Consider the following 21,590-nt stretch of genomic DNA (forward strand, 5'->3'; position numbering starts at 1 on the left):
AAAAAAATTAGAAAAAGGCTGCTAGAGATGTGTCAAAAGAACTAAAACACCAACCTGTAGAGGCTTCTAGCTGATCAAAGATGGATGATATATTAATAAGGATAACAACAGCAATGGATGTAAACCTATTTAAATTAGTGAGCTCATAATGATACTCTATTCCTCCAAATTAATTCATCACCTTAGAGGATGCTAGGAATCCAACCTGTTATTTTGAAAACTGGTAAGTAAAAGGAAAAATATTTGTCCCACCTTTCCAAAATAAACTGCATTTTTGGAAAAGCAAACAGAAAACATGGAGGATGTTTCTCTTTACAGATGTATCCAACATATATAAAGACAATTAGACTACCAGCCTTGAAAGCTGGAAATGAATAATCTGAGGTAGGCAATGAGGCATTAATCGCTACTAGCATCACAAAGAAAGTTCATGTCTTCTATTGAGGGACATTCTACCACTGCAATTGTCTTACAAAAATAAACAACCAAACAAAAACCTGAATGTGATCAAGCTTCTAGATATAATTACCAATTTATAGCGTCATAATCAACAAATACAGTTGCAAGGCTAAAAAAGAGGGTCTACAGATGTAAAATGACTAAAAAACAGATCAACCAATTGGTAATGCATAGATGTTATTTGATCCTCATTCTTCAAACTACAGAAGACACACATACTTCACATTTTTAAAATAGAAATTTGAACAGAGATTGAATAATTTGATTTTTTTGGTTGTATAGTGGCATTGTATTTTTCAGAGTCCTTATCTCTTAGGAACTACATACAAATATTTACAAATGGAATATATGATATTTGAAATTTATTTCAGAATAATCTAGGAAAGAAGTGAATAAGGATATACATAAAAGAAGAATGGCCATAAGTTGAAAATTACTGAAGCCAGATGATGGGTCAAAGGGACTCCATATACTCCTTTTATTTTTGAATGTACTTGAAATCTTAAAAAGCTGTTAGTCTAGGGGCACCTGGGTGGTTCAGTCAGTTGAGCATCTGACTCTTGGTTTTGGCTCAGGTCATGGTCTCACAGTTCGTGAGATTGAGCCTGGCATGCAGCTCTGCACGGAGCCTGCTTGGGATTCTTTCTTTCCCTCTCTGCCCGCAACCTCCCCCGCCCATTTCTCTCATTCTCTCTCTCTCTCTCAAAATAAATAAAAATTTAAATAAATAAAAATCAATCAATCAAAAAATAAAAAGTTCTTAGTCTCTTTATCTTATCACTCATGGTTAAAGAAAAGCTACTAAAGATGGATTATGTGCTATTCTAATAAATACTTTCATGAACACACAGATAATTATGATGTTGTTACCTACCACAACTTCCTGCAGACTGTTGGGAAGACTGACTGTTGAAATGCCATGAAACGGTCGCTGGGAAAAGTCAATATTTTGCAAGGGACCCCCAACACTGTGACTTCGCGTCAAAGATACATTTCGCTTTGATAAACTATTAGGCACAGATGAAATTTTCATGGTTTGGACTTCTCCACCGGCTTTCTTTATTTCATCACTTAAAAAACATGAGGAAGAAATGCTGTATTTGTGCTGTAATACAATCTCAATTTGTATACCTAGAGTATTTTCTACAGTGAACTCTGAGTCTAACTGAATATATCGGAGAAGAATCAGTACCACCTTATAAGATTAAATTTTCTTCAGGCATTTCTGTAAAAGTGGTCAGGAGAACAGGATGGGATGGATAATTCTGGTGACAGATGGGAAGAAGAGGACAAAGGGTAGACAATAGATATTCTTTTTAAAAGATTAAGTGCCCATTCACAGTTGCTTTATTCAAACATTATTTCCTCTTTATTAAACAAAATCACCTAGAATTATCCTGCGTCCAACTAGATATTACAGATGAGTATTTAACCTCTACCAGGCCAAGATCCACCTAAGGGCAGAAACTAGATCTTACTTTTTTATTTTTAGTGCTTAGCATAATGCTCAGCAAACAACAGGCTCTGAATAAACGTCCGATTCAATCAGTATTTAAGAGGAAGCGGTGTATTTCACAGTAAAGAAAATATGTCTCTGGAAACTGGTACTGAATACTTTTTACTACAGAGAAGCTCATTCTGTAAAAGGACACTGTAAAACATTAAACATAGTTTCAAAAACGGTTGATCATCATATTTGTTTATTAGATACTTAAACAATGTATTGTAGTAAAAAGTTAATATTAAATTTTTTAAATGCCAGAACTTAGGGGCTCCTAGCTGGCTCAGTCAGTATAGTGTGCAGCTCTTGGTCTTGGGGTCATGAGTTTGAGCCCCAAGTTGGGTGTAGAGATTACTTAAATGAATAAATAAAAACTTAAAAATAAATTAAATAAATAAAATGCCAGAACTTACGCCTACATAAGGCTGTCTTTAAAGATGGGATTTTTACAAGGGTACCCAATTTATAATGAAGAGCTCTCTGTACCCTAGAGTACCTTGATTCAATTGCAGAGGTTGTCTCTTCAGTTATGGTCTGGTTTTGTTTGGGGAAATCCATAAAGTTGATCAAGTCAGGTTCTGCTGAAGCGGACACAGGTTTGTGCTCTGAAGGTTCACTTGCCAATGGAATGCTGCCACTTTGTAAACTGTCACCAGAGGTGCTTGGTTTCAGGAAAAAGCTAAATAGGGAGCAATCCAGAAAAAGTCTTTAAAAATCCTAGAATCCTCTAAATTTCGTATTTAGAATCACTTTATGGTAAAGGAGTCACTGAGGAATTTTACAATCCATAGAAGTACCATCTATTTCAAACACACACACACACAGCCCCCCTCCCCCATTCTCTCTTCCTCTCTTGTCATAAACTTTTTTAAATGAAAAAGGTCTCAAAGTCATTACAGTTCAATGCAACATCCTTTCAGATTTGAGAACCATTAAAGAAAGCTATGAAGGAAGATGGAAAACAAAATATTTCATTAATTTTCTGAGTTAAAGAAGAAAAAGAGCAGCAATGGCATTTTATCACGTATTAACCTACAATTGTTTATAATATCCTCCCCCCATAAATATCCATTTTGTCTCTAGTCATTTCTTTCCCCCTTTATTCATTATTTTGTTTTCGTCTTCTCGTCTTATCTCTATCCATCTCTTTCTGGGTGGGGATGGGGTGAGTGTTGGGCCTTGCAAGGGACATTAAGAGAACTTCCTGAGGCTGTAGTAATATTCTGTATTTGATAAAGGTTTGGTGTGCACAAACGTATACATTCCATTTTCTTTTTAATTTTTTTAAATGTTTATTTATTTTTGAGGGAGAGAGAGAGAGAAAGAGTGTGTGCAGGAGGGGGACAGAGAGAGAGGTGGGAGGAGGGTGCATGGATAGAGAATCCAAAGCGGGCTCTGTGCTGACAGCAGTGAGCCCAATGTGGGGCTTGAACTCATGGACTGCGAGATCATGACCCGAGCCAAAGTCGGATGCTCAACCAACTGAGCCACCCAGGTTCCCCCACATTCAATTTTCAAATGGTACGTTTTAAATTTGTAGATTTTCTTAGATACAACTTTATTGCAAAAGAAAAAACTGTAAACAAATATTGAACTTTAGTTAATATGTATGCTCAAGTCTTTGGGGGAGAAGTGTATTCATAATGTCTACACCTGCTTTCAAATGAATAAAAACATAAGAAAAATTGGTGGATCGATGGAGGGATAGACAGTTGATAAAGAAAGTACAATAAAATAGTAATACAGAGATGGATATTTGGGTGTCACTGTAAAAAAAAGTCTTTTAACTTCACAGCAAGTTTGAAATTTTCCATAATGACACATTTGGGGGTGGAAATCAATAATGCTCCTTTACACTCACTTAGAAAATATAAAATAAGGTACTTAACACAATAGCTTAAGAAGCACAATTAAGGGGCGCCTGGGTGGCGCAGTCGGTTAAGCGTCCGACTTCAGCCAGGTCATGATCTCGCGGTCCGTGAGTTCGAGCCCCACGTCAGGCTCTGGGCTGATGGCTCGGAGCCTGGAGCCTGTTTCCGATTCTGTGTCTCCCTCTCTCTCTGCCCCTCCCCCGTTCATGCTCTGTCTCTCTCTGTCCCAAAAATAAATAAAAAACGTTGAAAAAAAAATTAAAAAAAAAAAAAAAAAAGAAGCACAATTAACACAACAAAAAAGTATAAGACTAGGGAGAATAATTTAAGACCCTATTAAAAGGACACAAAGGATAATCTAAAAAAATGGAGATATATACATACCATGCTCAAAGATAAGAGAATAACACTAAAAACGTCCATTTTCCCCAAATAAATCTATACAGCTAATGCTGCAATCCCAGTGAAAACTCCAGTTGGGACTTTTTCGGGGAGGAGGGGAAACTAAAGTTGCTCTAGGCAAAATAAATAATTAAAACTCCATGAGGGGGAGCTTCCCTTATCAATCAGACACGACACAAACAGTATTGACAAAAAAGAACAGGGAACACAGAACCAGGGTGAGGTGTGCATGGGAACTTGAAATGTGATAAAGGTGCTGCTACCTATCAACGAAGAAAGGATGGAAAACCAGCTCATTACATGGAGAAAAAGAAAGTTGTATCCCTACCATCATACACAAACACAAAGGTGGACTCCAGATGGATTAAGGACCTAAATATCAGAGGTAAAATATACAGCTAACAAAAGAAACTTTAAGAGAAAATCTTCATGTCCTACAGGTGGCAAACAACTTTTAAAACAAGGCTCCAAAATGGGGCGCCTGGGTGGTTCAGTTGGTTAAGCGTCCGACTTCGGTTCAGGTCATGATCTCGTGGTTCACGGGTTCAAGCCCCATGTCAGGCTCTGTGCTGACAGCTCACAGCCTGGAGCCTGCTTTGTGGATTCTGTCTCCCTCTCTCTCTCTGCCCCTCCCCTGCTCGTACTCTGTCTCTCTCTCCCTCTCTCTCTCTCTCTCTCAAAAATAAATAAGACATTTAAAAAACAAAAAAACAAAAACAAGGCTCCAAAAGCACAAATCATAAGGTGGAAACTTAATGGATAATGACATCAAAACACATTATTTTAAGGAATTAATATCAAGAATATTCGAGACAGACATCAACAAGAAAAAGAAAGCTAATATAAAAATGGACAAGGTATAAACAGGTAATTCACAGAAAATGCTGGAGGAGTGTCTGGGCGGCTCAGTCAGTAAAGCATCCAATTCTTGATTTCAGCTCAAGTCATGATCTCATTGTATGTGAGATTGAGCCCCATGTCAGGCTCTGTACTGATAGCAGGAACCTGCTTGGGATCCTCTGTCTCCCCTGTCTCTCTGCCCCCGCCCCCCCCCCCCCCCCCCCCCGCTGCTCTCTCTCAAAATAAATAAATAAACTTTAAAAAAAATAAAAGAAAATGCTGGAATAATTCACAAGTATATGAAGAGATAAACTCACTAATATTCAGAAAAATTCAAACAAAAACAAGATACCACTTTATACTCATTAGAAGACAAAGACCAGAAGAAATGATAATACCAAATGCTGGTAAGGATATACAGAAATGAGAATTCTTGGGCACTAACAGTGGGGGTGTTGTCATGTGGTAAGCAATCTTCCACTGTTTATTCAAATCATGCATGAAAATGACCTAATGACTTCACTCCTAAGACTACTATTCTTCACAAGTTTAGAGAGAGACATATTTTACAGTGCACTGCATCACTGCAGTGATATTTATAGTAACACAATACTGGAAGCAACTGAAACAACAACAGGATATTGGATGGCTAAAATGAGACATTAACTTCCTACAGGAGAAAAAGGAATAAATTAGATGTACATATAGGAACTCAGATTTTAAACTTAATAATAAAAATAGATATGTTCAACATTATTCTAATTATGTAAGTTAAAAATGCATAATTGTGCAAAACAATGTATTTCATGAGGATATATATTCAAAGAGACATCACACACCGTAGAGGCAATGTCTTTGTTGGATAAAGGAATGAGAATGGGAATGGCAGGGGCTGGGGTGGGTAGAGCTAATAAAAGAGGGCCCTTGCACAAACCAATGATGAAAGTGCATCAGGAATTAGAGTATGATTCCACTCAGCTCCATACCTGAAGCTAACAGGAAAAATCAAGCTAAGAAGAAATACCTGCACAACTGGAGAATTTTTTTAAAAGCTGCTAACGGTAGAAAGTCAGGTAAGTTCGTCTGTTCCATAAAACAAATAGAATATTAAGTACAATTACTTAGGTAAGCAGTTACCAAACTCCCAGTTACTTAATTACTAGATCAGCTAGTCTTTCTATTGCCTAGAATTCGGTCATTATGCCACACAGAGCACTACCATAAAGAGGCAACACGTTAGGAGAAGAGTCAAAAAAAAAACCCCATCCCCTACACCTTCATTTTTTCTTCTAGAAGATGTAAGACAGCTGAGACAGAAAGTTTAAAATAATGATAAATATTAAAGTTTTGAATTATCTATACAGTTCAGCTCTAAGAATTAACTACTACTGGTAATCATATATTAAATAAAATGGAAAAGTAGTCTCCTGTAGTGCTAGTATTTTCCACACAAATACTGAAAGTGAAGGAGAGAAAGGAAAGGGACACCTGGAGTGTACCATAACTATTTCACTTTTCTCCCAGGAGTCATGCCTTCTGGGAGGACACTCACCTCTTAAGGGAGCTTTGACAATACTAACCTTGCAGAGCCTCTCAAGTCTTTAAATTCTATATTGAGAAGAGGCAAGAAGTTGCTTTTACAGAATGGACAGGTTGTATTCAAATTTGAATCATCTGCCGTCCATCCAGCCATAATTTCTTCATCATAAACTAACGCTCCACAAGCTCTGCATTGTGAACAACTTGACATCAAAACCTAAGAGCAGAAAAGTGCGAACACTGAGAACCTCCACAGCAAAAAGTCATCTTAACAGGCCATCTTCTGGGGACACAGAATTTTATTTATTTTGCTGATCAAATTTGGACTGAATAGTTCAATCACTTTACAGATAAAGCTACCAGTTTATGGCCTTACTTACATAAGACAGGAAGCAAATTCAACAAAATGATTTACTCTTCTGCCCACAATGGCATCAAAGAATTCTGCTAAATACCATTCTGAAATAAAAATGTGTACAGCCACGTTATCACGCGCAGAAGGCAGAACTTTTACCTCCATTGCACAATTCTGATAGATGCTAGACATGCTGGTGTTTTGAGAAGAACCATGGTCTGATTTTTCAAAGTCCTGCCCTTTTACACTTCTTGGAAATGGAGGTTCACCTAGAGAGAAGTAAATGTCATAACACACTATGTGTGAGAATGCCCTTATTCTTTGGAAATGCATACTAAAGCATTTAAGGGGGAGTATGATGACGTCTGCAATTTATTTTCAAATGGTTCAGTATAAAAATTTCTATATATATATATATATATATAAAGTTAACAATAGTTAAATCTAGGTGGAGAATCTATATATGATTGTTCACTATATGATTCTTTCAACTATTCAGGACATTTGAAATTTCTCATAATAGAACGTTGGAAAAAACAGACTTAAAAAAATAATTAAGTACTAAGAAATGACAGTGACATAGCCTAGGGAGTCTCAAACTCTGGTATACATTCTATTTACCTACAGCACTAGTTAAAAATATATATTCCTAAGGCCCCCGTCCCACAGATACAGTCTCAAAAGCTTTAGCCTAGAGCTTGGACATTTGTATATATTTTTAAACTAATCCCCCATGTGATTCTGACACACACTAAAGTTTGAGAACTAATGATATACTCCACAAACACAACTAAAAATAAACTTAGGTGATTATACTACTTAGAGATCATATAAAATAAGTGACAGTATGCTGTGGTCATATAAAAAATCCGCCAGCCCATCTCAACAAATGAGGCTGATTGCGCATGCAATAGCGGCAGGGAAAGGTACAGGCATATAACTTGTCGCAGACGGCAATCCTTTCCATACCTGTTGAGTATTGCAGTTTTCCTACGTCTCCACTGCTGCCGCTACTGCCAAGGCTTGTGTTGCTCTGGGTAAGTTCGCTGGGAACCAACCCTGAGACACTCGTGTTAGGTGACATATTCTCCCCCAAAATATGGTCTTCGAGGCCAGCGGGGAAGCTGTAATCTCTGTTAGTTTCCTCCTTTAATTGAAAAGAATAAAACCCCACATACATAAATAATACCTTCTCCAATGAGAATATATTCATTCCACCCTTTATGGAATTAAACTTCCCTGGAATTCTTACGTAAATTATCATCCCCTTATTTTTCAAAACCATGAACTCTTCTCACCATTATTGGGAATTTCCTTTCCACACTCTAAGATATTCGAGTAATGACCTACAACACTTTAAGATTTTGTTGTGCCCCTGGTGTATGTTGAAGTGTCTCTCAATAATCAATATCATATGGGGCGCCTGGGTGGCTCAGTCGGTTAAGCGGCCAACTTTGGCTCAGGTCATGATCTCTCGGTCCGTGAGTTCAAGCCCCACGTCGGGCTCTGTGCTGACAGCTCAGAGCCTGGAGCCTGTTTCAGATTCTGTGTCTCCCTCTCTCTGACCCTCCCCTGTTCATGCTCTGTCTCTCCCTGTCTCAAAAATAAATAAAACATTGAAAAAAAAATTTTTTTTAAATAATCAATATCATAAAATGAAGTAACTCCAGGAGCCCACTGTCTCCATTGGAATTGGGCACCCCAGCACAAGCACAGTAAGGGCTTTAAAGTCAGTCAGCCAGACTGTGGTCTTGGCTCCCCATCATATATTATGTATATGACCTTGCAGAAATTATTTAACTACTCCAGCTTTTAATTATATCATCTGAAAAATACGGATAAGAGGAGTCCTTTAAAATATGGTTGTTGTGAGAATTTCATCTGTCAATATAATTTTCAGACAACCATCAATATTAGAGGCATAAAATATGAATAAAGTTCCAAACACTGTAGTTCTGAACTCCTGCAAGTGACTGTTGACACTTTAGATAGAAAACATTTCAATAAGCAGTTTCCTTTTTGATTTTTTAAAATGTTTATTTATTTTGAGAGACAGAGAGAGAGAGACAGCATGAGCAGGGAAAGGGCAGAGAGAGGAGAGAAAGAATTCCAAGCGGTCTCCGTGCTGTTAGTGCAGAGCTCGATGCGGGGCTCAATGTCACAAATCATGAGATCATGACCTGAGCTAAAATCAAGAGTCAGACACTTAACTAAATAAGCTACCCAGGAGCCCCTCCTTTTTGATTTTTGCTTTAAAGAAGACTTGTGTCTTGTTATAAAACCATGTTAAATGATATAAAACTTAGACAGACATGCAAAATGGGAAATAAAAGCACTTAATAGTGGGGTGCTTGGGTAGCTCCGTCAGTTAGGTGTCCGACTCTTGATTTTGGCTCAAGTCATGATCTCATGGTTGTGAGATGGAGCCCGGCTTGAGATTCTTATTTTTCTCCTCTCACTCTCTCCCCCTTTCCTGTTCTCTCTCTCTCTCTCAAAAAAAAAAAAAAAAGGCATTTATATTACCAACACTACACAGCATAATCAAAATCTTGATGTATGTCCCTCTAGTCATTTTAAAATATGCATATACAATACATTTTTACAAAATAGGATATTATTTTTTACCTTATTCTCATATAATGTATTTTAATGTCATTAAATCTACATTATTTAAACCCCTGAAACCTAATCCGGTTTACTGATGTACTGTTATGCATTTAGTAAATCTCTATTGCTTAAATATTCAGAATACTCTTAAATTTTATATAAGTTACACTGATGAATTCTTTCAAGTTATTTTTACACATAATCATTTCCTTAGATTAAATTCTGGATAAAAGTTATAAACATTTTTTATGGACTTTGTATCCATTCCTTCATTTGAAAATATTTACTAGGTATAACCTATTTGCCTTTGTCAGGCTCTAGTACCAGGGCGATAGCAATAAAAAGAAAAGAAAGATTAAGGTCTGTGACCACCTAGAATTTATAGTCACACATTCCAAGTCAAATTACTCTGTAGAAAGGTTTTATTATTATTAACACTGTTAGATAAAATTTCAAAACTCAAGTGGCTCATTTGGTTAGTTTAACACAAAGCAAGGTTAAGATACTTTTGAAGCTAGTTTATTTGGCCTTTCCTTCACTGACCTTGTAAGCTCTTTAAAATGCAATAAAATGCAACTGTGTCTTATAGTACTCAGTATTGTACTTTTGATTCAATTAATAGTTTGCCTATAGAATAAAGTTTTCTTTCAAATGGTATATAAATCTTATTTGTCCAATTTCATTTCCTATGTCTCTAGCTTCCTATTTAGAACTTTAGCAATCTGAGATGGATTGTGTATTATCTTGAAAATGCATGTTCTATGCCTCCATGCTTTTTCACATTATTCTCTCAGATACACCTTGTACCACCTTATCACTTTGACTAACCCAAAATTTCAAATTTATCCACCCAAACCCAACTTAGATATCACCTGCTTTGCTCTTTTTGGACAGCCCCCTACTGGAACCCCTTCTAAGATACTGCTTTCTTCTTTGCTACTACAGTAGTTTAAAAGCATGGACTCTAGAGTCAACCTCCCAGAGTTCAAATTCTAGTTCTGCCTCTCACTAGTTGTGTGGACCTGGAGAAATTAATTAACCTCTCTAACTCTCAGATACCTCATCTATAAAACAGGGATGCCAACAGTACCGATGTGTGGGGTTGCTATGAAAATTATCAAAATAGATATATAGCTTATGAGAGTACCTGTGACATAGTGGTGAACACTTATAAATGTTTGCCTTTTCTACTAAAGTGCCTAAGTACTATATAATTCTGTAAACACAAAGGTGAAATTTTAATTAATTTTTTTCTATAAAACAAATAAGCAAAATTTCCCCACTTCTACTTCATAAAAAGGTCTAATGACTAATTCTCTTTACAATAATTTTCAAAAGAATTAGCAGTTTTTGTGATGCAGTATGAAATACGTAGGCTAAGTTGCAGAGTGATTTCACATATATGTAAGAGCTAACATAGATAAAAGTTATTTAAGAGTGAAGCGCTATGCAAACATAACATGGAATTATTAAGTATTAATCATCAGTACTTTCAAAGAAACAACGTGTTAGTTCAGACTGATCTATGGAATTATAAAGTAGTCCTGATATTCTATTTCTTTATTATTAATTTCCTCACATTTAGGTTCAGGTCATTTCAAGGAAGAAGTAACATACGCCTCAAGTTTAAACACCAAAGTTACCAGCAATCTCTGAATAATAATTTACATATAAAAAATATGAGAAACATGCCAGTATCAGATAGACCACACACATAAAACACTCTTACCTCATCATCTGAGTAGCTATAGGCAGACGCTACAGCTACCCACATCTTACTGGCTACCGTAGCTGCTTGTTTCATGCCAGATTTGAGGACATCGATCTTGGGTCCTGAGAGTATATTATCTAGCTTTAGTCCTGACAAAGAGTTTACCACAGAGCCCAACGAGCCATGTGGTGAAGACCACACTAGTGCTGACAGAGAAGGTGAACGTTCTTTGTGAGCGCGAGAGGGAGTCTGCTGCTTGAAACGCCCAGTGAAAGCTTTAGACCTAGATTCTGCAGGAGAGCTCTTTTCACTTTCAGGAACTTCCTGTGCTGCCGGACCGTGCTCTAAAGGTAGGCTTGATCGCCTCTCTAGAGAGTGAATACATGCAGTGATGGTGCCAGACTCTCTGCTTCCCTCTCCGTGTAATTCCATACTAGCAGACTTGCTACCCAAAGGACTCTTTAGGTTCATATAGCTTTCAATTTCATCAGCCAGATTGCGTGCAATAACTGGAGAAGACATCTTATCTTCAGAATCTTGAGATTTTACTCCAGTACATTCAGTGGCCAAAAGAGACAAAGGATCTAGTCCAGTTTCAACATCCTCCCTCTCAACAGCTTTAACAACACCATGTAAACTACTCCTCTTATTTATTACATCTTTGGGTTCTACTTTCAAGTCTCTGGGCTGATTACTATCATTCTGGAGACTGTCACATGCGTCCTTTTTCATAGTAGTTTTCGCTGCACTGTCCTCAATCACAGGTTCCAGGAGCTCTTGGCTCTCTTCAAGCATCTCTAATACCGAAGAAGATCTGTGCTCGGAATCCCAAGTGCTTTCAGACACACGAGTTCTAGTATCAACTAGATGACAACTGTTAGCAGTCTCAAAGCTGTGGGTGCTCACAACACGGAGTGGAGAAGTCTTAGGACAGGCCAGTGCGGCTGTGAGAATCTTGGCATCTGCTCCCATCATAATAGCCACTTCACTTGAATTCAGATCCAAACTGCTCTTCTTAAGCAACATTCCAGCTCGACTTTCAGAACTGAAACTACAACTCCTCTCTGGGAAATGCTTTTGCCTTTTATCTCCTCTATCACCATTCTTCTTGGGATTAGTAACTTCACCAAAGACTGCATCTTCAACTGGATCTTGAGTAGAAAATGGCACATTTGATGTACTACCTAAAAGGGAAGGTACAATATTAAAAACGAAACTCTATTTTCCGATATAACTTTTACGAAAGTGTCTTTTCTGGTTTTTGAAAAGCGACACATAGAGTAAGATTCAGAAAGTTTAGAAGGTACAAAGAAAGTACACAAAAAAAGAACAACAAAAGGCCTCCATTCAATCCTGCCTCCCAGAAATAACATTGTAATGTATTATCTGCCTTTCATCCTCTATGCATACATATACACATTTAACAATCATGCAATGTATGCTGTGTATTCCTGTATTGTTCACTAAAACCTGTCAACAAATACAGACCTATAAATATATTTTACATTTTAAGAGTTCTACATTCAATTTAAAAAATATATTCTAGGGAGCCCGGGTGGCTCAGTCAGTTAAGCGTCCCACTGTTGATTTTGGCTCAGGTAATGATCTCATGGTTCATGGGTTTGAGCCCTGGGTTGGGCTCCAAACTGACAGTTCGAAGTCTGCTTGGGATTCTCTCTCTCCCTCTCTCTCTGCCCCTCCCCCACTCATACTCTCTTCTCTCAAAATAAATAAATAAACTTAAAAAACAAAAAACAAAAAAACCAGGGGCACCTGGGTGGCTCAGTCGGTTAAGCGTCTGACTTCAGCTCAGGTCATGATCTTGTGGTCCATGAATTCGTGCCCTGCATCGGGCTCTGTAATGACAGCTTAGAGCCTGGAGCCTGCTTCGAAATCTGTGTCTCCCTCTCTCTCTGCCCCTCCCCTGCTCTCTCTCTCTCTCTCTCAAAAATAAGTAAACATTAAAAAAACATAAAAACAGGGGCGTCTGGGTGGCTCAGTTGGTAAAGCATCTGACTTCGGCTCAGGTCATGATCTCGCGGTTTGTGAGTTCGAGTCCCATGTTGGGCTCTGTGCTGACAGCTCAGAGCCTGGAGCCTGCTTCAGATTCTGTGTCTCCCCCTCTCTCTGACCCTCTCATGCTCATGCTCTGTCTGTCTCTGTAACTCAATAATAAATAAATGTTAAAAAAAATTTATAAAAAAACATAAAAGCAAAAAAACAAATACTTAATCACAAATAAGTGGCTCAGGATACCTATAAAAACTGGCCAAATTAAAAACCCACTGGTATTTTTGTGTAGTAAAGCATAGTGATATGAATCTTTTTCTTCCATTGCCTTTCCATTGCCATACAAAACCCCTTTGGAATTTAGTAACATCTCTGCCTCTTTGCTCTTAATGAGTATAGGAGGCCCTGCAGTCCTCTCTAATTATCTACCATGAGAAAGAGAGACCAAACTGAGAACAGGCACTGCAACAAGAAAATGTATTCCCAGTAACAACTGGACACAATAAATACCCCTCCTTTTAAACACTGAACATTTTAAGTAACAACTTCTTTAGCCAATTTATAGGATTCAAACTTACTTCTGGCTCTAAATTTAGCATGTTCATCACAATTAGGTCATCAACTTAATGTCATTAAAGACATATATATCTGTAGAAGTATATTTTAAATACTTAGAAATCATTATGTAAAGACTCACCAGTGCTGCTTTTCCTGCCATTGAGATCGAATATACCAGATGGAACTTTCACAATACTGCTGCCCCATGCAGGAGGCTCAGTAGGACTCTGTGACTCTGCACTAGGTTGTGACTGTTTTGCTACAACAGCAGAGACATCACACACTTCTGCGAAAAAGATATTTGGATGTTATTCCTACTTATACTGCACAGAAACCGTATGTTGATTTTTTATAATATTTTATTCTTTTATATTTTTCTCCAAGTGTGAGTGAATATATGACTATTTTATTACTAATTTACTGTGTCTAATTTATTTTATGCCATAAATGTTGCCAGCATTGACTGAAATAAACGCTTTATTGTAGCATCAATAATGCTAACTTGAGCACTCCCGTGAATAAATTAAGGCTTTGGACTTCAAACATACTCTCATCACTTGTAAAGTAGGAGAGGGGCTTGCTTCTGCATAACTCTGGAGCATAAAATAAGTGACATCATTGAAGGAAAGTACACTTTTATGTAAGAGGATAGGAAGAACATTTTATTACCATGAAGCCAGAAAATTCTTCCACATTTGCATAAAATGATTACTACAAACCATATCTACCTCAATGAGTCCCATTAAAAAACAAAAAAATAAAAACAAACAAACAGGAAAACCACACACACTGTATTTAACCTACCAATGAAAATACCTACTTAGATATTTGAAGGACTTCTAGTGAAATGGCATTTTAAAATAAAACAGGCACTGGAACACAAGTCTGAGGACTTCAAGTTCAGTCTTGGTTCTATCACAAAATAGCTATTTGACTTTGGCAAATCAATACGTCAATGGATCACACTTTCCTACAAAATTGAGGGTGGACCTGTCTCTAAAAGATCTCTTGAATTCTAAAATTCAGAAACTACTCATTCTATCCATAGCTAACATTACATAGTATCTTATAAGCCCAGGCCTTACATTTCTTTCTAGAAATTATCAAATAAGACTTAATTAAGACAGGGGCACCTGGCTAGCTCAGTTGGTAGAGCATATGACCCTGTATTTCAGTGTTGTGAGTTTGAGCCCTACATTGGGTGTAAAGATTACTAAAGAAATCTTAAGAGGAAAAAAAAAAACTACAGTATTTTTCTAAGTAAAGCTAGCAAATATCAGTACTCAACCTTCTGTGTGCACTTTTGTTTTAGTTATCAATTCTCTTGCTACTTGTTCTTCAGGCATATGAATTTCTGCGTCATCCTTTATAAGTTCATCCTTAGACCCATAGCCTTGGTCAGACTGACCACCTGTTAAAAAGAATGCAAGCTTACATGTAAATGTTTTCATATACTCATAGTCCAGCTATAAAAATGTCAAAAGAGAATTCCATTGATTTACACGATTAAACTTACAGAAAAGGAAGACAAGAAAGCTCACAAAGCACACAGAGCATTTTAAACAAATGATAAGAAGCAAAGAACAGTAAAAACAGGAACATCAAGGACTAAAAAATTTAGAAGCACTGAACCTTAGTTTCCTCATCTGTAAACTAATAGATTTGGACAAGATGTTTTGAAAAGTTTGTTTTGGAGGATGTCTACAGAATGCTACACTTTGTGTAAGAAAGAAGAAGAAATAAAACAAACATATCTGCTTACTTTTGCAAAAAGAAATGCAGAAATAATAAACCAGAAAACAATAAAACTGGTTAATGACAAGGGGTGGGGGAAAATACTCTGGAAGGATAAAGAGGGAAGAAACTTCCCCAAATACAGCTTATTGTGTTGTTTTTATTTTTGGAAATGCATCAACTTCTACATATTCAAAAAAATTAAATCAGCAAAACTGGGAGGAGAATAGTAACTAAAATTGAATGCAAACAGAAACAAATGAGACCAACTGTATTTCACGTGAATAATCACACTGAAAGGATGGGGAATGGTGGGGGAGGAGGAAAGGACTGATTGAAGAAACTTCTGAACACGTAATCTTGAGTATATACTCTAAGCCAGGGGGGTAATACTGACAAATTCTGAACTCCTTAGAAAGTCCGTTTCTCACAGAGTAATAGATGTAGCAATTCTGAAATTATTTTATGTGTACTGCAAGACTGAGCAAATGAGTAAACATAATGATGAAGAGAGATTTTTAAAAAATGAAATGAAGGAAAGCAAAGAAAAACTTATGGGGTTGATTTGAAAATGGAAGTATTTCGGGGTGCCTGGGTAGCTCAGTTGATTAAGTATCTGACTTCAGCTCACGTCATCATCTCGTGGTTCATGAATTTGAGCCCCACATCGGGCTGTGTGCTGACAGCTCAGAGCCTGGAGACTGCTTCGGATTCTGTGTCTCCCTCTCTCTCTGCCCCTCTCCCACTTGTGTTGTCTGCCTCTCTCTCTCTCTCAAAACTAAACATTAAAAAAAAAATTTTTTTTAAGAAAATGGAAGTATTTCTAAAACATACATACATACATATTTTCAAATACATATATATTTTCTATCTCTGCTGAAAAAGTCCAGAAGCAATAATACCCTGTAGCAGTAAGCATACCTAGAGTCCAGATATTGGCTTCTAGAATCTATTGCCCATTGAAAGGAATCTGGGATCCTTGAAGAAATGGCTGATTTCAAATCTCAGGCAGGAAAGGTACAAGAATGAGCCAGGAACATTTTGTTGTGTAAGAAAGGAAGTGTTCAAAAACATGATAGGGGATATGTCAGAGTAAAATGATGAAACCAAAAGACATACAACAGAATATCATCTTACAAATGTGGAGGGAGGATAGCATTGGTAAAATCACCTGCTTTAAAACCATCATAGTACAGACTGGTTCAAGAATTATTGATGTATGCTAAATTCATAAGAAAAAGTGTGATGAGAAAGAGGGCATTATTGCATACTCTCAGAGTCTCTTCACTGGTAGCTTATTATCTGCACGGGCAAGAATAATAACTAAGAGAAACCAAATGCTAAGACAAGGTGATCAAAATCAGTATCACCAATAAGAAGCAGACAGATACTGTGTGCCTCTGAGATGTGATAATCTAAGAAGGATACAACATCACTTTTGTAGTAGAGCCATGGACGTACAACCCAATCTAATCACAAGGAAACATCGGACCAACTCAAACCAAGGAACATTCCACAAAATAACTGGACTGAATTCTTCCAAATGGCGGGGTCATGAAAAGACAAAGACGAAAAGGTAAAGGAAAAGGGTAAAGAACTGTGCCAGGTTAAAGGAGACTAAACGAGGGAGCTAGAATGCCACAAAGGATATTACAGCAATTGACAAAACTGGAATGTAGACTACAGACTCAAGTAGTATGTCAATATTTTCCTAAATTTGGTAACTATACTATGGTTTTATCAGAGAAAAATACCATCAAAGTATCAAAAGGTAAAAAGGCAAGATGTATTACAACTTGCTGTCACATGACTTAGGAAAACAATGTGCATATGTGTACAGAAAGAAAATGATAAAGCAGATATGGCAAGCTAAAATTGAATGAATCTAAATATAATTTATTCGAGGGTTCTCTGTACTGTACTTGCAACATTTCTGTAAGTGTGAAATAACTTCAAGATAAAGGTTTAAACAAGTCTTTCTGGCTTTAAAGTTTTATCATTTAAAACTGAGACGAAGACTGAAGACCAACGTAAAACTACACCACAACTGACACTTAGTTCCTAGAGAGTCACCGTAAAGTGTGTCGACGAGACATGATACAAAACATACACAGCTGACCCTTGAACAGCACAGGGGTCAGAGGTGCTGGCCTTCCCACCCCACACAATCAAAAATCCACATGTAACTTTTGACGCCCCAAAAACTTAACTACCAGCCTGTTGACTGGCAGCCTTACCAATAACATAAACAGTCAGTTAACACACATGTTATATGTCATTTGTGCATATAATAAAATAAGCTAGAGAAAAGAAATGTTATTAAGGAGGCACCTGGCTGGCTCAGTCAGAAAAGCATGAGACTCTTGATCTCAGGGTCCTGAGTTTGAGCGCCATGCTGGGGGTAGAGATTACTTAAATTTAAAAAACTGTTAGGGGCGCCTGGGTGGCTCAGTCGGTTGAGCGTCCGGCTTCGGCTCAGGTCATGATCTCACAGTTCGTGAGTTCGAGCCCCGCGTCAGGCTCTGTGCTGACAGCTCAGAGCCTGGAGCCTGCTTCAGATTCTATGTCTCCCTCTCTCTCTGACCCTCCCCTGTTAATGCTCTGTCTGTCTCTGTCTCAAAAATAAATAAACATTAAAAAAAAACAATTTAAAAAAAATAAAAAACTGTTATTAATAAAATCAGAAAGTACTATGATAGTTTTGTTTGGTGACACATGAGAGCTACCGTATGGTGAACACAGCATAAGGTATAGATAAGTTGAATCACTATGTTGTACACCTAAAACTAATGTAACATCGTGTATCAACTACACCCAAATTTTAAAAAAATTAATAAAAAAAAGGAAAAAAAGAAAATCCTAAGAAAGAAAACACATTTACAGTACTGTAAATACTGAAAAAAAATTGGCATGTAAGTAGACCCGTGCAGTTCAAACCCATGTTGTTCAGGTGTTAACTGTAGTGCCTTCCACTTTCTACCACTTGTTACACTGCCACTCAAACTTTGCAATTTAACAAAAGAACCAAACTTCTCTAAATATCCCTAGTTAGAATGATTAAGTTGTCGATTTTTTACTGGCCCCCTCAGAAAGCATTATGGTGCCATGAAATGGGAACTAAGAAAACTGATTAAACCAAGATACCTGTCCCAACAAGCTAAGTACTCCATATCAGGTACCAACTGGAAAGACTGTACAAGATAATATTTAATGAAAGAGTAGCTTAAAATTCTGGTTTGGAAGTCTCCAAAAGTATCAAATGATATCATCAAAAACTCTACAAAGACACATATGTCACTGTAAATTCAGCAAACAGGGCTTTAGCCATCTGAAATGCAACTGAAAAGATATATATGGAAAAGGGATCTAAAGTTTCTTCCCCAACTATTAGAATCTTTATGCCAATTACTCAGAATTACTAGGAGATTTTTTTTTTCCATTAAAGGGGATCATTTTAGAAGAGTAAGGAGAGTATCTATTACTATTTTTAAAATTATAATTATTCCTGGTGGGACATGGTTTCATATCACATTTTCTTAATTTTTTCATAAATGAAATCCATTTATATTTTATAAGTTTTAGGAAAAAATACAAGAAGAAATAAGATAAGGTAGCTTTATAAACAGGATTATAACTTATAGCTCTATGCTGACTTTCAATGATTTATACATGGTTCTGTTTTTATGGGGTAATTTTTAGTGCAAGAATTTAGCAGATCAGTTTTAGCAAGCAAAAACCATCTCAACAGCTAGAACACTGAAATATTTAATCCCCATAAAACTACTGGATACAATGGTGCTACAAACAAACCTCAAAATCAGAATTATAGCAAGGCACAGTACATTTTCAAATAAAATAACAAATATGCTTTGCAAAATGATCGTAAAATGTTAGTTGGATATTTTCAGTGGTACATATATGATTACACTTATCTGAAGGAGAAAAAGGCAAGAAAACTAGCATTGTTTTCCACCTGTAACAACACTTTAAATACAACAAAAAGTCTCTCCCCCACCCTTGCATGTCAGCAAAGTTTAACCTAATAAATGGGAAATTACCTGAAGTGGTTAACATTCAAGGGTAGAATTAACGCACACGTGTATCCATAGCTTCACGTCATATAAGTCTGTCTGCACCCCACACCATGACAGCCAAGGACAAATGCAGCACCAAGAAACAGCACAGAGCAAAAAGCAGAGCGACAAAGAGCAGAAAAAAGGAAACTTCAGTCATTGAGACAAGTTCATCAGATGAAGCACAGGAATTAGACTTAGGATTCATTTTAAAGAAAAGCTTGAGATATTAACAATAACAACAACAACAAAAAAGAAAACACAAAAAGAAGGATGTGCAACACACATATATTTGCTCAATGTGCTACTTGAATTGCGCTTATTTCCAGCTTCAGAGGACAGAGGTTATGCCCATGGCTTTGTTTGTAAAAGTAGCTTCAGACATTTCTCAGATTTTAAAAATTGTCATTTAAAATAATGACTATGCAAAGAGAATACTTTTTCTCATGGTATGACTTATTTTCTTCTCTATTACTATGTATAATTTCAAATTCTCAATAAATACTTTCCACGTAATGAGAAAAAGTATCTGCAAGTTGTGTCACCTAACATTCAGGTTCCTCAGTTCACAATTTCTACAGTTACAGCATATACTTTCCCAAATCAAGGATGAAGAAATACAAAGCAGCACTGTGCTACAGCCTTCTGCACAGCACTTCAAAGAGAATGCTATACTACAGGAAATAAAAAGAAGCGATCTGCAATCAGAGTACTAATTTCTTCCCTTATTTCTAGAGTATTTTTAAAGTACTCATATTGCACAAACTCAAGAAAGGAGGGAAAAGCTTTTTAAAAAGGGAAAGACTTAACAAGAGAGTAAGTGAAGGGTTAGTAAAATCCAGATTTTAGTACCTGTGCTAAAGTGATTATCAGTGGAATCAAGCCTGATTAAATCTCTGACGAAGACTGTGTGCTCCCCATTGTTAGCATCATTAGAACTATCCACGCTACCGTGGCTCACCGTGTCCCCATCACTTCCACCTGTCGCATTCTGAGGAGCTAAAGATAAGGACAATAGCAGTTCAATAACTCATGCACTGATAATCTCTGAAACTAAACATGAATGACCCACAATTCATTTACAGTTGCAGAACACTTTCCAAATTTGTGGGGGGGAAACAATAATGTAACCTCTACCTTTAGTTGCATGTGAAAATATCAACCAGAATTTCATTTACATTTCCTACTTCATACTCTTAAAAACTCATAGGCCTATAAAGCTTATGGTTCAGCAAGAGAGTATCTTTCCAATCACACGTATTACCTGATATTGAGGAGACCTGTGACTTTTGCACAGTCTTTTTAAGCGGCTGCCTAAATTGTGCCAAGCCACGTACCACATTCCGTACCTTCATCCATAAGAAGATACCACTGCGGGTACTGCTAGGCCACGGGCTCTCCAAAACTACCTAAAGGTAAAACAAAGGTTAAAAATAATTATTAGGAACACTTGATTTATTAAACAGATACATACATATATAATATATACATAAATAACTATAGCCCAAACCTCTATAAAAGAAATTTCATGAATAATAAAAGGTACAAAAATGTATCAGTCTTAATTAAGCAGCGTATGTTGTCTAATGTCAGTCCTACTTACCTTATTATAATAACCATAAGTAATAGCATTTGGCTTTATCTTAGCAGTTTTCATTTCAAATAAGACTCTCACTGCTAAAACAGGATGAGCCCAAAGTCCACACAGCTGCATTACTACTCGATAGCACACCTAACAGAAAATAACATCAAAGCATTAGTAGTTGGCATATCAGTCTATCTATGACTTGCAGAGATTTTTAAATTACTCAATTCTTCTTATCAGAGTCATTAAGCACTACTTTACCCTTTTTTTTCTGAGTCTCAGTAAATTGTTTCTGAAGCCTACTCATTAATGAAAGTACCAGTGTTATTAACTATTTCACATAAG

General features: G+C 36.9%; 1 protein-coding gene across 6 annotated transcripts in view; it reads right to left on the reverse strand.

Moving 5' to 3' along the window:
• DENND4C (DENN domain containing 4C) overlaps positions 1-21,590 on the reverse strand; it is a 127,899-nt gene that overhangs the window by 15,989 nt on the left and 90,320 nt on the right. For 4 of the 6 annotated variants that reach the window (XR_009251679.1, XM_058695243.1, XM_058695244.1 and 1 more), the window contains 11 exons: positions 21,264-21,392; positions 20,925-21,069; positions 20,513-20,659; positions 15,142-15,264; positions 13,993-14,139; positions 11,304-12,469; positions 7,937-8,114; positions 7,127-7,236; positions 6,654-6,829; positions 2,457-2,639; positions 1,334-1,529 (listed from right to left, as the gene is read on the reverse strand). Coding sequence is in view for 5 of the 6 variants with exons in the window: in XM_058695243.1 (XP_058551226.1) it covers positions 1,334-1,529; positions 2,457-2,639; positions 6,654-6,829; positions 7,127-7,236; positions 7,937-8,114; positions 11,304-12,469; positions 13,993-14,139; positions 15,142-15,264; positions 20,513-20,659; positions 20,925-21,069; positions 21,264-21,392 (2,700 nt within the window). In the remaining variant the exon portion in view is untranslated. The remainder of the gene's footprint in view (positions 1-1,333; positions 1,530-2,456; positions 2,640-6,653; positions 6,830-7,126; positions 7,237-7,936; positions 8,115-11,303; positions 12,470-13,992; positions 14,140-15,141; positions 15,265-20,512; positions 20,660-20,924; positions 21,070-21,263; positions 21,393-21,590) is intronic. The other 2 variants (XM_058695246.1, XM_058695247.1) reach the window with 1 other exon arrangement.

This window comes from Neofelis nebulosa, chromosome 12 (genome assembly GCF_028018385.1).
Source record: "Neofelis nebulosa isolate mNeoNeb1 chromosome 12, mNeoNeb1.pri, whole genome shotgun sequence".
NCBI lineage: Eukaryota > Metazoa > Chordata > Mammalia > Carnivora > Felidae > Neofelis > Neofelis nebulosa.